Source organism: Oryctolagus cuniculus, chromosome 10 (genome assembly GCF_051225735.1).
Source record: "Oryctolagus cuniculus isolate XC-2025 breed Fujian yellow rabbit chromosome 10, ASM5122573v1, whole genome shotgun sequence".
In the NCBI taxonomy this organism is placed as follows: domain Eukaryota; kingdom Metazoa; phylum Chordata; class Mammalia; order Lagomorpha; family Leporidae; genus Oryctolagus; species Oryctolagus cuniculus.
The window spans coordinates 84653223-84667237 of NC_142876.1; the positions used below are offsets into that span (position 1 = coordinate 84653223).

At 42.7% G+C, this 14015-nt stretch overlaps 1 protein-coding gene across 31 annotated transcripts in view; it reads right to left on the reverse strand.

The window, feature by feature from the left end:
* SLC25A26 (solute carrier family 25 member 26) overlaps positions 1–14015 on the reverse strand; it is a 156680-nt gene that overhangs the window by 124598 nt on the left and 18067 nt on the right. For 27 of the 31 annotated variants that reach the window (XR_016214230.1, XR_016214229.1, XR_016214231.1 and 24 more), the window contains 2 exons: positions 13186–13342; positions 8709–8818 (listed from right to left, as the gene is read on the reverse strand). The exons of 2 other annotated variants lie outside the window; for them this stretch is intronic. Coding sequence is in view for 25 of the 29 variants with exons in the window: in XM_089305446.1 (XP_089161572.1) it covers positions 8709–8818; positions 13186–13342 (267 nt within the window). In the remaining 4 variants the exon portion in view is untranslated. The remainder of the gene's footprint in view (positions 1–8708; positions 8819–13185; positions 13343–14015) is intronic. 2 more of the 31 variants (XM_008260906.5, XM_089305458.1) reach the window with 1 other exon arrangement.

A 14015-nucleotide genomic window follows, 5' to 3' on the forward strand; every position in this document is an offset into this window, starting at 1 on the left:
CTAAGTATAAAATAATATGGACTCAAATAAAATTTTTAGAAATAATGAGTTCAGAGGCCGGCACTGCGATGTAGCAGGTAAAGCTACCACCTGCAGTGCCAGCATCCCACATGGACACCAGTTTGAGTCCCGACTGCTCCACTTCTTCTAATTCAGCTCTCTGCTGTGGCCTGGGAAAGCGGTGGGAGATGGCCCAAGTCCTTGGGCCCCTGCACCCACGTGGGAGACCAGGAGTGTCCTGGCTCTTGTCTTCAGATCAGCACAGCTCCGGCCAGTGCAGCCAACTGGGGACTGAACCAGTGGATAGAAGATTGATCTCTCTCTCTCTCTCAGCTACTCTGCCTCTGCCTCTCTGTAACTCTGGCTTTCAATAAATAAATAAATCTTAAAAAGAAGAAAAAAGAAATGAGTTCAGCAAGGTTACAAGATATAGGATCATACATACATATATATAAATCAATTTATTTCTATACAGTAGCAGGGAACTGAAAATGGAATTAAGAAAAAATTCCATTTCCAATGGCATCAGAAGTACTTAAAAATAAATTTAACAAAGAAATACACACTACAAGTACTACAAAACGTCAAGAAAAATTGAAAATCTGAGTAAACAGAAATATGCAGCAAGTTCAAGGATTAGACAACTTACTATTAAGATGGGAACATTCCCCAGATTAATTTATATATTGAACACAAACACTATCAGCATTCCAGCTGCTGGGCTGCAAAAACAGACAAACTGATCCTAAAATTCACATGAAAATCAAAGGAACCCAGAATAGTCAAGCAATCTTGAACAAAAGAAGAAAACAAAAGAATTCACACTGATTTCAAAACTCTTTACAAAGGTACAGTAATCAAGATAGTGTAGTACTGGCCTAAGGACAGACATACAGATTGAATTTTTTTTTTTTTTGACAGGCAGTTAGACAGTCAGAGAGAGAAAAGTCTTCCTTCCGTTGGTTCACCCCAAATGGCTGCCACGGCCGGCATGCTACGCTGATCCGAAGCCAGGAGCCTGGTGCTTCCTCCTGGTTTCCCACGCAGGTGCACGGCCCAAGCACCTGGGCCATCCTCCATTGCCTTCCCGGGCCACAGCAGACAGCTGGACTGGAAGAAGAGCAACCCAAACTAGAACCTGGCGCCCCAACTGGGACTAGAACCCGGTATGCCGGCGCCGCAGGTGGAGGATTAGCCCAGTGAGCTGCCGCGGCGGTCAGATTGAAATTTGAGAGGAGAACTGAGAATTCAAGAAGGGACCCTCATGCTTAGGTCAGTGAGTTTTCAACAATAGCATGAAGGTCATTCAGTGGGGGAGGGCAGTCTTCTCAACAAAGGACACTGCAACAACTGCATATTCACAGACCAAAGAATCCAGTCAGACCACCATCTCATGCCACACATATCACATGAACAATGCATCCAAGACCTAAAAGCAAGATTTAAAACTGCAGAACTCCTACAAGGAAACTTAGGTATAAATCTTCATGACCTTGTAGCAGGCATGGTTTCTTAGGACACCAAAAGCAAAGGAACAAAGGATAAAATATAGATACTGGACGTAATCAAACTAAAAACCTGTGCTTCACAGCACACTATTAAGAAAGCAGAAACACAATGCACAGAATGAGAGAAATTTTTCACAAATAGGGGAGAGCACTGGTGCGGCAGGTTAAGCAACCACTTGCAATGTTGGCATCCTCTATCAGAGCACCAGTTCAATTCTCAGCTGTTAAGCCTCCCATCCAGCTGCCAATTAATGCACCTGAGAAGGCACGGAAAACAGTCCAGGTACATGGGCCCCTGGCATCCATGTGAGAGACCTAGACAGAGTGCCTGTCTCCTGGCTTAAGCCTGGGCCAGCACCAGCCACTGTAGCCATTTGAGGAGTGAACCAGCAAATGGAAGATTTTTCTCCCTCCCTTCCCCTGTCATTCTGCCTTTCAAATAAATCGTTTCTAAAAATCACAATTGATTCTGAATCACAGATTGATTCATTTCCAAGTTTTCTATGATAAACACATTCCACTGTTCTTTTAAACAGAAAAAGGAAATTATTTGAGTGACAGGTGTTTGGCACAGCAGTTAAGTTGCTGTTTCGCACACCCAACCTCAAATCAGGTTAGGGTTCCTGCTGCTGCTCCAGCTTCCTACTAATGCATCCTGGGAAGCAGCAAATAGTGGCTCAAGTACTTGGGTCCCTGCCAGTCACACGGGAGACATATATGGAAATCCAAGCTTCGGCCAGCGCCGCAGCTCAATAGGCTAATCCTCTGCCTTGCGGCGCCAGCACACCGGGTTCTAGTCCCGGTCGGGGCGCCGGATTCTGTCCCAATTGCCCCTCTTCCAGGCCAGCTCTCTTCTGTGGCCTGGGAAGGCAGGGGAGGATGGCCCAAGTCCTTGGGCCCTGCACCCCATGGGAGACCAGGAGAAGCACCTGGCTCCTGCCTTCAGATCAGCGCGGTGCGCCGGCCGCAGCACGCCAGCTGTGGCAGCCATTGGAGGGTGAACCAACGGCAAAAGGAAGACCTTTCTCTCTGTCTCTCTCTCTCACTGTCCACTCTGCCTGTCAAAAAAAAAAAAAAAGAAAAGAAAAGAAAAGAAATCCAAGCTTCTGGATTCAGCCTGGCCCAACCCTGGCTGTTGTGGGCTTTGGGAAGTAAACCACAGGATGGAATATATCTGTCTCTGCCTTTCAAATACAATGAAAATAAACTCTGTAAATGGTATCTGGTTGAAGACATACAAACTCTTCTTCATTGTGCTGTCCATTCCTGTCATGTACTCTTCTCATCACCAGGACAGGGGTTTAGTAACACTGCAAAAAGCTCAGTCTACATGATTTGATAGTAATACAGGTAAGGAATGCATAATTTCTGAATACACACAAAAAAATGTTTATAAAAGGTGTCCTTTAGTATCAGGCAGAAAAGGCAGGAAAACAAATTAACAAATGGAATGAGGCCAATTATTTGTACTACTCTTTATCCAAAATTCTTGGCATTAAAAGCATTTTAAATTTCTGATTTTTTTCAAGTTTTGAAATATCTGCATAGATTTTACTGATGGAGCATCCCAAATCCAGAAATTTAAAGACCAAAACATTCTGAAATCCAAAGTTTTTTTTTTTTTTTTTTTTTGACAGGCAGAGTGGACAGTGAGAGAGAGAGACAGAGAGAGAGAGAGAGAGGTCTTCCTTTTCCATTGGTTCACCCCAGTTTTTAAGCATCATGTTGGCACTCAACAAGTTTCAGATTTCAGAACACTTCAGACCAGATTAGGGATACTCAATCTTTGTACTCTTCCCTTTGACATTAGTTTCTGTGTTTGTCCATTTTAACTTTAATCCTGTATTCATTTTTAGATTAAAATATTACTTATCCAGTGATTTCTTCTTTGACACCCAAAGATTGAGATTTTTGAGAGACTCCAAGATGGCATGATATAAAATTAACACACAGAAATCAATAGCCTTTGTATACACCAACAAAGCCATGACTGAGAAAGCACTTCTAAGATCAATCTCATTCACAACAGCTACCAAGAAAACTGAATACTTTGGAATACATTTAACCAGGGAGGTGAAAGATCTCTATTATAAAATTATAAAACATTAAAGAAAGAAATACAAGAATACATAAAAAAATGGAAAAATTGTCCATGTTCATAGATTGCAAGAATATCATCAAAATATCCATACTACTGAAAGCAATTTACAAATTCAATGTGATCCCAATCAGAATACCAAGAACATTCTTCTCAGATCTAGAAAAAAATGCTAATAAAATTCATATAGAAATACAAGAGATCCCAAATAGCTACAAAAACCTTATACAACAAAAACAAAGCTGGAGGCGTCACAGTATGAGACTTCAAGATATATTACAGGGCAGTTATAAACAGAACAGCCTGGTAGTGGCACAGAAATGGACATGTAGGCCAACAGAACAGAATAGGAACTCCAGAAATCAATCCACGTATCAACCACCAACAAATCATTGACAACGGAGCTAAAATCCCTAGAGAGAGGCAGCCTCTTTAGCAAATGGTGCTGGGAAAATTCAATCTCCCTGTTTAGAAGTATGAAACAAGATCCCTATCTTACACCTTATACAAAAATCAACTCCAAATGGATCAAGGATCTGAACCTATATATGATACCATCAAATTATTAGAGCAGAACATTGGAGAGACTCTTAAGACATTGACATAGGCAAAGAGTTCTTGGAAAAGACCCCAGAAGCACAGGCAATCAAACCCAAAATAGACAAACAGATTATATCAAACTGAGAAGCTTCTTTTATTTATTTATTTATTTATTTATTTATTGACAGGCAGATTTAGACAGTAAGAGAGAGAGACAGAAACAGAGAGAAAGGTCTTCCTATCCGTTAGTTCACCCCTCAAATGGACGCTATGGCCGGTGCGCTGTGCCCATCCGAAGCCAAGAGCCAGGTGCTTCCTCCTGGTCTCCCATGCGGGTGCAGGGCCCAAGCACTTGGCATCCCCCACTGCCTTTCCGGGCCACAGCAGAGAGCTGGACTGGAAGAGGAACAACCGGGACAGAATCCAGCACCCCAACCGGGACTAGCACCCAGGGTGCCGGTGCTGCAGGCGGAGGATTAGCCAAGTGAGCCGCGGCGCCAGCCAAGAAGCTTCTATACTACGAAAGAAACACTTGGAAAAATGAAGAGGCAACAGACAGAATGGGAAAAAAATTTTGCCAACTATTAAACTGATAAAGGATTGATACTGAGAATCTACAAAGAGCTCAATAAATTCAACAACAATCCAATTAAGAATAAGCAAAGAACATGAACATTTTTCAAAAGAGGAAATTCAAATGGACAACAGACACATGAAAAAATGCTCAGGATCACTAGCTCTCAGGGAAAGGCGTATCAAAACCACAATGAGACTTTACTTCACCCCAGTTAGAACATCTCTCATACAGAAATCAATAAACAACAAATGGTGGCAAGGATGTGGGGGAAAAGGTACCCTAATACACCACTGGTGGGAATGCAAACTAGTAAAACCACTATGGACAACAGTATGGAGATACCTCAGAAAGATAAAAAGAAATCTACCATATGACCCAGTATTCCCACTCCTGGGAATTTACCCAAGGAAAATACAATCAGCCTATGAGCTATCTGTAACATATTTATTGTAGCTCAATTCACAGTAGACAAGTTATGGAAGCAATCCAGATGTCCATCTGCTGATAAAAGGATAAATAAATTATGGTATAGATACACTATGGAATACTACTCAGCTGTAAAAAATAATGAAATCCTGTCTTCTGCAACAAAATTGATGCAACTAGAAACTATTATATTTAGTGAAATAAATCAGTCCCAAAAAGACAAATAGCTTATGTTTTCACTGACTAGTGGCAACAGAGTACCAAAAATGTGATAGGAGTGAAAGTGACATTTTGAACTTCAATAATTGATTATAGCCCTGAACAGTGGTTTTTTTTTTCTTCTATTTATTGAAGTCTATTTACTGTACAGTTAACCTTACGAGTGCAAAGTAAACTGAAAGTAGATCACTGTAAAAATTGAGGATTAGGAGAGGAAGGAGAAGAAAGGATGAGAGTGAGGGCAGGAGGGAGGTTAGGGTGGGACATACCACCACCTTCCTAAATCAGTATACATGAAATTTGTATACCTTAAATAAAAAAACTGCAAAAAAAAAAAAAAAAATGACGGGGTAGAGCTTGTAGTCTAAACATGTGGCAGCAAAGACTGTTGATCTGTTTACCATTGTTTCTGATTTTATGTCATTGTAACTGGACACCAAATGATTTCTGTGACATTTTCTCCACTATGCTGACTGAAGCTTCCCTTGAGGACTTTAATACTATCCATTTTTATTGATGATCCAAGCATAGTTGAAAAATACGTAAATTCTTTTAAAAAAACTTTCTTTAAAAGATTTTATCTATTTGAGAGGTAGATTTACAGACAAAGAGAGGAGAGACAGAGATAAAGGTTTTCTATCCACTGGCTCACTCTCCAAATAACCGCAACAGCTGGCCAATCAGAAGCCAGATCAGGAGCTCCATCTGGGTCTCCCACGTAGGTTCAGGGGCCCATGTACTTGGGCCATATTCTACTGCTTTCCCAGGCCATAGCAGAGTTTTAGATCAGAAGAAGAGCAGCCAGGACCAGAACCATCACCATATGGGATACTGGCACTGTAGGTGGAGGCTTAGCCCACTATGCCCCAGCACCAGTCCCAATATGTGTGTTCTTTAATTACTGGGTGCAGGACTCTACATATACCCATTGGACCAATCTTGCCATTGTGGTGTTCAAATTTTCCATGACCTTAATAAGTTTATGCCTGTCAGATTTTTTTATTTTTATGTAATTGTTCTCATTTGAAAGGCAGACAGGCCGACAGTGATCTTCAGCCTCCTAGTTCATATGCCAAATGCCTGCAACAGCTGGGGCAGGCCCAGACTAAAGCTAAGAGTCAAGAATTCAAGTAAGGGCCGGCGCCGTGGCTCACTAGGCTAATCCTCCACCTTGCGGCGCCAGCACACCAGGTTCTAGTCCGGTCGGAGTGCCACATTCTGTCCCAGTTGCCCCTCTTCCAGGCCAGATCTCTGCTGTGGCCAGGGAATGCAGTGGAGGATGGCCCAAGTACTTGGGCCCTGCACCCCATTGGGAGACTAGGAGAAGCACCTGGCTCCTGCCATCAGATCAGCACGGTGCGCCGGCCGCGGCGGCCATTGGAGGGTGAACCAATGGCAAAGGAAGACCTTTCTCTTTCTCTCACTGTCCACTCTGCCTGTCAAAAAAAAAAAAAAAAATTTTTTTCAAGCAAGGTCTCCCATGTGGATGGCACGGACTCAACTATTTGAGACATCATCTGCTGCCTCCCAAAGTACACATAAGCAGGAAGCTGGATAAAAACAGGAGGAACCAGGATTCAAACCATGCACTCTAGTATGGGATGTGGGTGTCACAAGCAACAACTTAATCTCTCATCAAATGCTTGCCCCTGATTTTCTTTTTAATTAATTTAGTTGAGAGGTAGAGAGCTAAGAGAGGGAGAAGACGACAGACCAACAGAGAGAGAGAGACAGAGAGAGAACATGCAAGAGAGTGCACTCATCCACTGGCCATTCCCAAATACTGGCAACAGTGGAGGCTGGGCAGAGCCAAAGTCAGAGATCCAAAAACTCAAGTCTCCCATGTGGATACAGGAACACAGTTAACGTAAGCCATCCTTTCTGCCTCTCAGGATCTACATTAGCAGGAGGCTGGAGTCAGGAGCCACAGGCAAATATGAACACAGATAACGTGATACAGGATACAAGCATCTAAATCAGCATTTTAACTGTTGGGCCAAATGCTCACCTGAGCTTAATGCATTGAGAGAGAGAAAGAAAAGTATCTCCAGCCAAGATCACAGTTTTGTTCATCTCTCTTCATAATCCTGTCAGTTTACTTAGACTGTTACCTAGTGTGGGTTCAGGCTTGTTAAATCTCCCAGAAGAACTTTTCCTTGTATTATATTACACAACGATGCCTTAAGTCTCCTTGCCCAATATTAATGCTATTGCAGCAGCTCTGTTTCCTTTAGTATTTGTCTGTCAGCTAGGGTTTTATTCGAGTGAAAAGAACAGGCATATATTAGAGAGATTTGACCAACAATTATGGAAGCAACTGAGCAGTATACACACAGCTGCTGCTTCATCTAGCACTGGATCAGAAATCAGAGGACAGGTAATCAGGCAGGAAATATGGAAATGAACTGGGATGAGCACAGACTTAAACTCACATTTATTTTTAACCAATCTATGGGGGAACAAAAAAAAAAACTGCCAAATGAGCTAGTATCCTCCACTACAGAGCCCACACACCTGACCTAGAACTTAGAGAAGCTGAAAGATTCTGTGGAAGCTGGAGGTCAGAGGCTACTGTGCGACACAGGCAGAGATCTGCAGCAGGGTATTGGGCCATAGCAGTGCCTGTCCCTAAGCCACCCTCTGAACAGACACACTGCAGCTTCACTGCCACCTTACAGAGCACAAGCAAACTTTTCCTGTGGCTGGTCTAACCTGAAACTGCCCAAGAAAGGGAACTGTGGGAAAAGTAGTTCCAGTTCAAATTACATTGACAGTAGAAAACCAGCATAATTTGCATGAAATTTTTTTTTATTTTTATCAAGTGGTTTTAGAGGCAGAAACAGACAGAAAGATGTCCCATCCGCTGGTTCACTCCTCAAATGCCTGCAACCACTGGCTGGGGCCAGAGCTAAAAAGCCACAAACCTAATTCAGGGCTCCCACATGGGCAGCAGGAACCCAACCACATGAGCCATCGCTGCTGCCTCCTGGGGTCCTTATTAGCACGAAGTAGGATTCAGGAGCCTCAGTCAGGTACAGACCCAGGGACTCCAAGAAAGGACTCAGCATCTTAACCACTAAGCCGAACAGTCATCTCAACACACATACTTTCTTTCACCTCCTTAGTTTTATACTTTCTGTGTACTTACGATTGAGGTCTTTTGTAGGTACTGCACTGCCAGATTTTTCCTTCTTATCTAAAATTCTTTTAACTGTTATATCTATTGGGATTTACAATTTGATAATAAAAGGATTGCTTTAAACAAAATGAAATAAAGTAGTACCTATACCAAAACACACGCAGCTTTGCATTTCCGAAGTACGTATCACTTGTTACTCACCACTTCTCCAGCAGAGGCAGCCAGCATATGCTTTACAGGTGTCAGGTAGGATGATGACTCAGAGTGCACCAACCATTTCACATATTCATAGGTGATAAAAAAGGCAGCAGCTGAAATTCAAAACAAGCTGGTCTTTCACAAAGTTTAAATACACATTCAGAATGTTCAAAGTATTTTTCAAAAAGGCCTAACATTTATCAAACTATGAGATAACAGATAAAGCAGACAGTTAAACATATACCCTCTTTTCTCTAGCCTCACTCTTTCAGAATTTACGGAGCCCTGATATTCACCTGTCCCCGAACTTAGACAACTGCAGCATTGTGCTGCAGCAGATTAAGCCACTGCTCCAGATGCCTGCATCCCCTATCAAAGTGCCTGGTTCATGCCATGGACACTTCCAGTTTCTGACCAGCTCCCTGCTAATGCAACAGGGTGACAATGGATAATAGCCGAGGTAACTGAGAGTTCCTATCACTCATGTGGGAGACCTGGACGGAGTTTTTAGCTCCTGGCTTCAGCCTGGCCCAGCCCCAGCTGTTGCAGGACTTTGGGGAAACAACCAACAGATGGAAGATCTCTGTGTCTTTCCCTCTCCTTGTCACTCTGCCTTTCAAATAAATAAATCTTAAATCATGATTCCCACCCTGAGGGAGCCTAACAGATAACCCCTTGTCTCCTATGTGATAAGAACAAATTACTTAACATTTTTGCTCAACTTTCTAGAAAAGCATATGGATTTCCACAACCCAAAATATCATTACTTATGGTGACAAAACAGTTATACTGATAAACAGGTTAAAACTGCAAACAGATACCTCAACTTATATGTCTACACTAAAACGTTTTATTGCTGGTTACTCAAAATAACCACATTACTTTTTACCACATCAATACATCATTAAATCAAGAAAACAATCAACTATTTAAACAAGAAGCTACCGCTATCAATGTGAACTAATAGCTGCACACAGAGCTTTAAAACTTGTTACTATTAATCAAAAGATGTTTATCACTTGGATAAAGATAAGGCACAAAAGCTAAAGGACTGACAAATACATCTTTTACAGGACATTTGAACATGTCACAGTGAAGTCTGAAACACTCAGAAACATGGCATGATAACGAAGATCAGCTCTCCAAAGTCAAGGTTGTAAAGCCTCCCAAGTGCTAACAAATATACACCAGGACAAACGAGAAGGCCCAGCATCCCCATGGAAGTAATAACCATGCCCGGGTTCTTCAAACGGCTTTCCTGCTCAGTTCACTCCCTACATGTGGCGCTGTAAGCTCTGCCACTACACATTCCAGCACCCCTGCACATTACTCCAAGAAAAAAGGGAGAAAGACAGCACTGAAGTGGCTTCACGGCTAACTGCCTCCACTCAGTCTGACTTTACGACCACTTCTATCATATACAAATCCATTAGGAATGTAAGTTCCAACCACACTCCTCCATGGAGTGGTATCAAAGAAGGCTCCGCGAAACAGCAAATGAAGACAAAGTCAGGTTTCAGGAAAGGCTCTGTCTGAGTAAGGTAAAGCAAACAGGGCTGGGCAATCTGATAATGACAGTGTCTTCTAACTCTGAAAAAATAGAAGGAAGAAAGAAATCCACTATGCTTTCCCTACATTCCCTTCTAAAAAGGCAGTAAGGCTCCTACACATGGGTCTCCTCTGTTCCCTGTTGGTCTTTAATGGCCCCCATGCCGGCCCTCAGCCTGGCAGAATGGTATGTTCAAAAGTGTCTCTGGCTGCTGCTGAGTTCACTGGTGTCCTACACGTGGACCAGAATCTTAACAGCAAAACAAACAAGGCAAACACACAGAGATGTTCAATTTACCCAAAATTCACAGGAAAACAAGAAGGCCTCCCATTCTCTGACATGTTGTGGATAACAAGGAGAACACCACTCCTCCTCTCCCCATTCTCCCACTCCCCACACACAGATACACACCCAAATTGCAAACCACATGCTACACACAAACCCCTGCAAGAAGAATGTAAACAGTCCTTTGGTCTTAATGATAGCACCATAAACGTTATACATTCTAGGCAGTGTTACAACCACCACAATAACCCTTATATGCAATCTCTAGAGGAAAAGATTTTGTGGCCAGCGCTGTGGTGTAGCAGGTAGAGCCACTGCCTGCAGTGCCGGCATCCTATATGAGTGTCGGTTTGAGTCCCAGCTGCTCCGCTTCCAATCCAGCTCTCTGCTATGGCCTGGGAAAGCAGTAGAAGATGGCTCAAGTCCTTGGGCCCCTGCATCCGTGTGGGAGGCCTGGAAGAAGCTCCTGGCTTCAGATTGGCACAGCTCCAGCCGTTGCAGCCAACTGGGGAGTAAACCAGCAGATGGAGGACCTCTCTCTCTACCTCTCCTTCTCTGTGTAACTGTCTTTGAAATAAATAAATAAATCTTTAAAAAAAAAAAAAAAAAGAGGAAAAGATTTTTAGAACAGTGAGTCTAAGTGAGACACCACAAAACCAGTAACTCAAGAACAGGGACTTATTGGCATATTCCTCTGCAATTCCCTAGTTCAAAGGTTCTCAAACCTGTCTGCAAATCAGAATCACCCTGGGATTTTTTAAAACCTCTACCTGAGGCCCATGCCACGCCCCAGAATCATTAAATCACGATCTCTGGAAGAAACCACAGGCATCAGCATTTAAGCTCTTCAGTGATCAGGTGATTCCAATGGAGACAGATTTGGGGATCCATGCCCCCTCCCACACTTGGAGCTATGCTTGGCAGGCAGTGGATGCTCAGTAACTTGTGATTAGCAATGGTGAGAACCTCACACCAGTTTGCTGTTGTTAAACTACAGGACAAAGAGGAAACAGGAACAGATAAACAAAAGAAACAAAAGAATGGCAACAGTTCTTTTCTCTTTGCTTACAAACCTGTATGTGAACACAATGCTCACAGATTAGCACTTAAACACCAGGTTAAAACAAAGAATTTCTCTTGCAATAATTTGAGAAAAAAGAGAGCAAATCCCAGAATTCAAGATTTCCTAAAACAGTGATTTTGTGCTGAATGTGATCACATTTGTTTGTGGACTTAGTTTACTTTAGAGCACTGCTAGAGGCATCCATCAGTAAACAATCACAATGAGATGCCAGAAAACAAAGATGCCAAGAAACATTAAGTAAAACACCCTCTATACAGTAAGAGGGTCATGGTCACAGCACATGACTTCAGGACCAAAATAAAAGATACTGTAAGAACCGGGATGGGACCCCTGCTTCTGCCTGGCCTGGCGCTGGCTGTTGTGGCCGCCTGCAGAGCGAACCAGCAGATGGGAGCTCTCCCCCCACTTCCTCCCTCGTTAACTCTTTCAAAATAAATAAACCTTCAAAAAAAAAAAAAGATACTGTAAGAAGGATGCAGCAGCACCCCATTTGCAGCATGTGAGCACACTTAAGACAGGAAGTTTTTTTGTTTGGTTGGTTTTTTTTTTTTTTTTTTGACAGGCAGAGTGGACAGTGAGAGAGAGAGACAGAGAGAAAGGTCTTCCTTTGCCGTTGGTTCACCCTCCAGTGGCTGCTGCGGCCGGCGCGCTGCGGCTGGCGCACCACACTGATCCAATGGCAGGAGCCAGGTGCTTCTCCTGCATTCCCATGGGGTGCAGGGCCCAAGCACTTGGGCCATCCTCCACTGCACTCCCTGGCCACAGCAGAGAGCTGGCCTGGAAGAGGGGCAACCGGGACAGAATCCTGCGCCCCGACCGGGACTAGAACCCGGGGTGCCGGCAATGCAAGGTGGAGGATTAGCCTAGTGAGCCTCGGCACCGGCCAAGACAGGAAGATTTAATGCCTTTTAGGCGCACCTGCTCCACAAGACTCTCCAAGGCAGCAGTTATCAAATCTGGCTAGCCTCACAATGCAATCACCTTGGAAACTTTTGACACTCAGGCCGAACTTAGAACACTTAAATTTCTGGAGAGGAAACACATGCATGAGAACTTTTTAAAGCTTTTCAAATGATTCCAATTGCAGACAAGGTTGAGAATCACAGCTCCAAGAAATCATAATCAACGTCGTCGAAATTACACTTGATGGATTCTGACTGGGAGTTTCAATAACAAAAAAAAAAATTCTTTAAAATATTGCTCTTGGCTCTGAGTTCTTTCCTGAGATGCCCAAAGGATATCAGGTACACTTTCATCATACTTTGCTTCAATATTCAAAAATATCTAAGAAAGTGAACTATTAACTCTTTTATTATAAACATACTTGAGTGGAATCAACAGCACCAGTTGATTAAAAAAATAAAGGGTTAAAGAACAGAAAACAAATTTGAACAAGTCAGCAATGTGTAGCCTAGGAAACAGGCCTTCAGCATGAACTCAAATTTGAAAAATAAGCTATAACACACAAGGAATTTGATGTGGATTTAAGACCAATTGCTATTCTGAAAATAAATCCCTTTATTTTGACTTTATAGCAATGACAATATTAATGTAATTGTTACCATTAGGAAAGGATCCAATAGCAGCAGAAGGAACACCAGCATATATTCCACGAAAACCACCAGCCTTATTAAAGCCTTGGGGACTCTGCAGCCTGGTTTTAATGGTATCCAGAGGAAATAATATCAAGTCAACAGAAGCACCTGCTACCCCACCGGCCTTTAAAAAAAAGTGTGGGGGGGGGGGGGAGAAAAAGAAAAAAGGTTAGAATAAAACAAGGTTTTTGCCATTATAGAGCAGGGATAGAAATAAGGCTGTCTTTAAAGTACATATCTTGTATCTTTCTGTCCATGAACTTCTTGAGCATAAAGAACCTTCTATATAAATCTAGAGATTTTCCTAAGAAGATAATAAAAATTGCACTCTATTTTCAAATCAGAAATTTTATACTACAGTTTTTTGGGTTTGTTAGATTTTATTTATTTGAGAGACAGAGCCATAGACAGTGAGAGGGAAAGACATAGAGAAAGGTCTTCCATCAGCTAGTTCACTCCCCAAATGGCCAAAACAGCTGGAGTTGCGCTGATCCAAAGCCAGGAACCAGGAGCTTCTTCCAAGTCTCCCACGCAGGTTCAGGGGCCCAAGGACTTGGGCCATCTTCTACTACCTTCCCAGGCCAGTGAAGAGAGCTGAATCAGAAGGGAAGCAGCCAGGACTAGACCCTGCACAGCACCCATATGGGATGCCGGCACCAGAGGTGGAGGATTAACCTACTGAATCGCAGCACTGCCCCCACGGAAGTTCTTTCTAAATGATTATTTAGGGAATAAAGTGAATTTATTAAAAAAAAAAACAACTTTAAATTCATTTTTAAAATAGAAGCCTCAAAAAA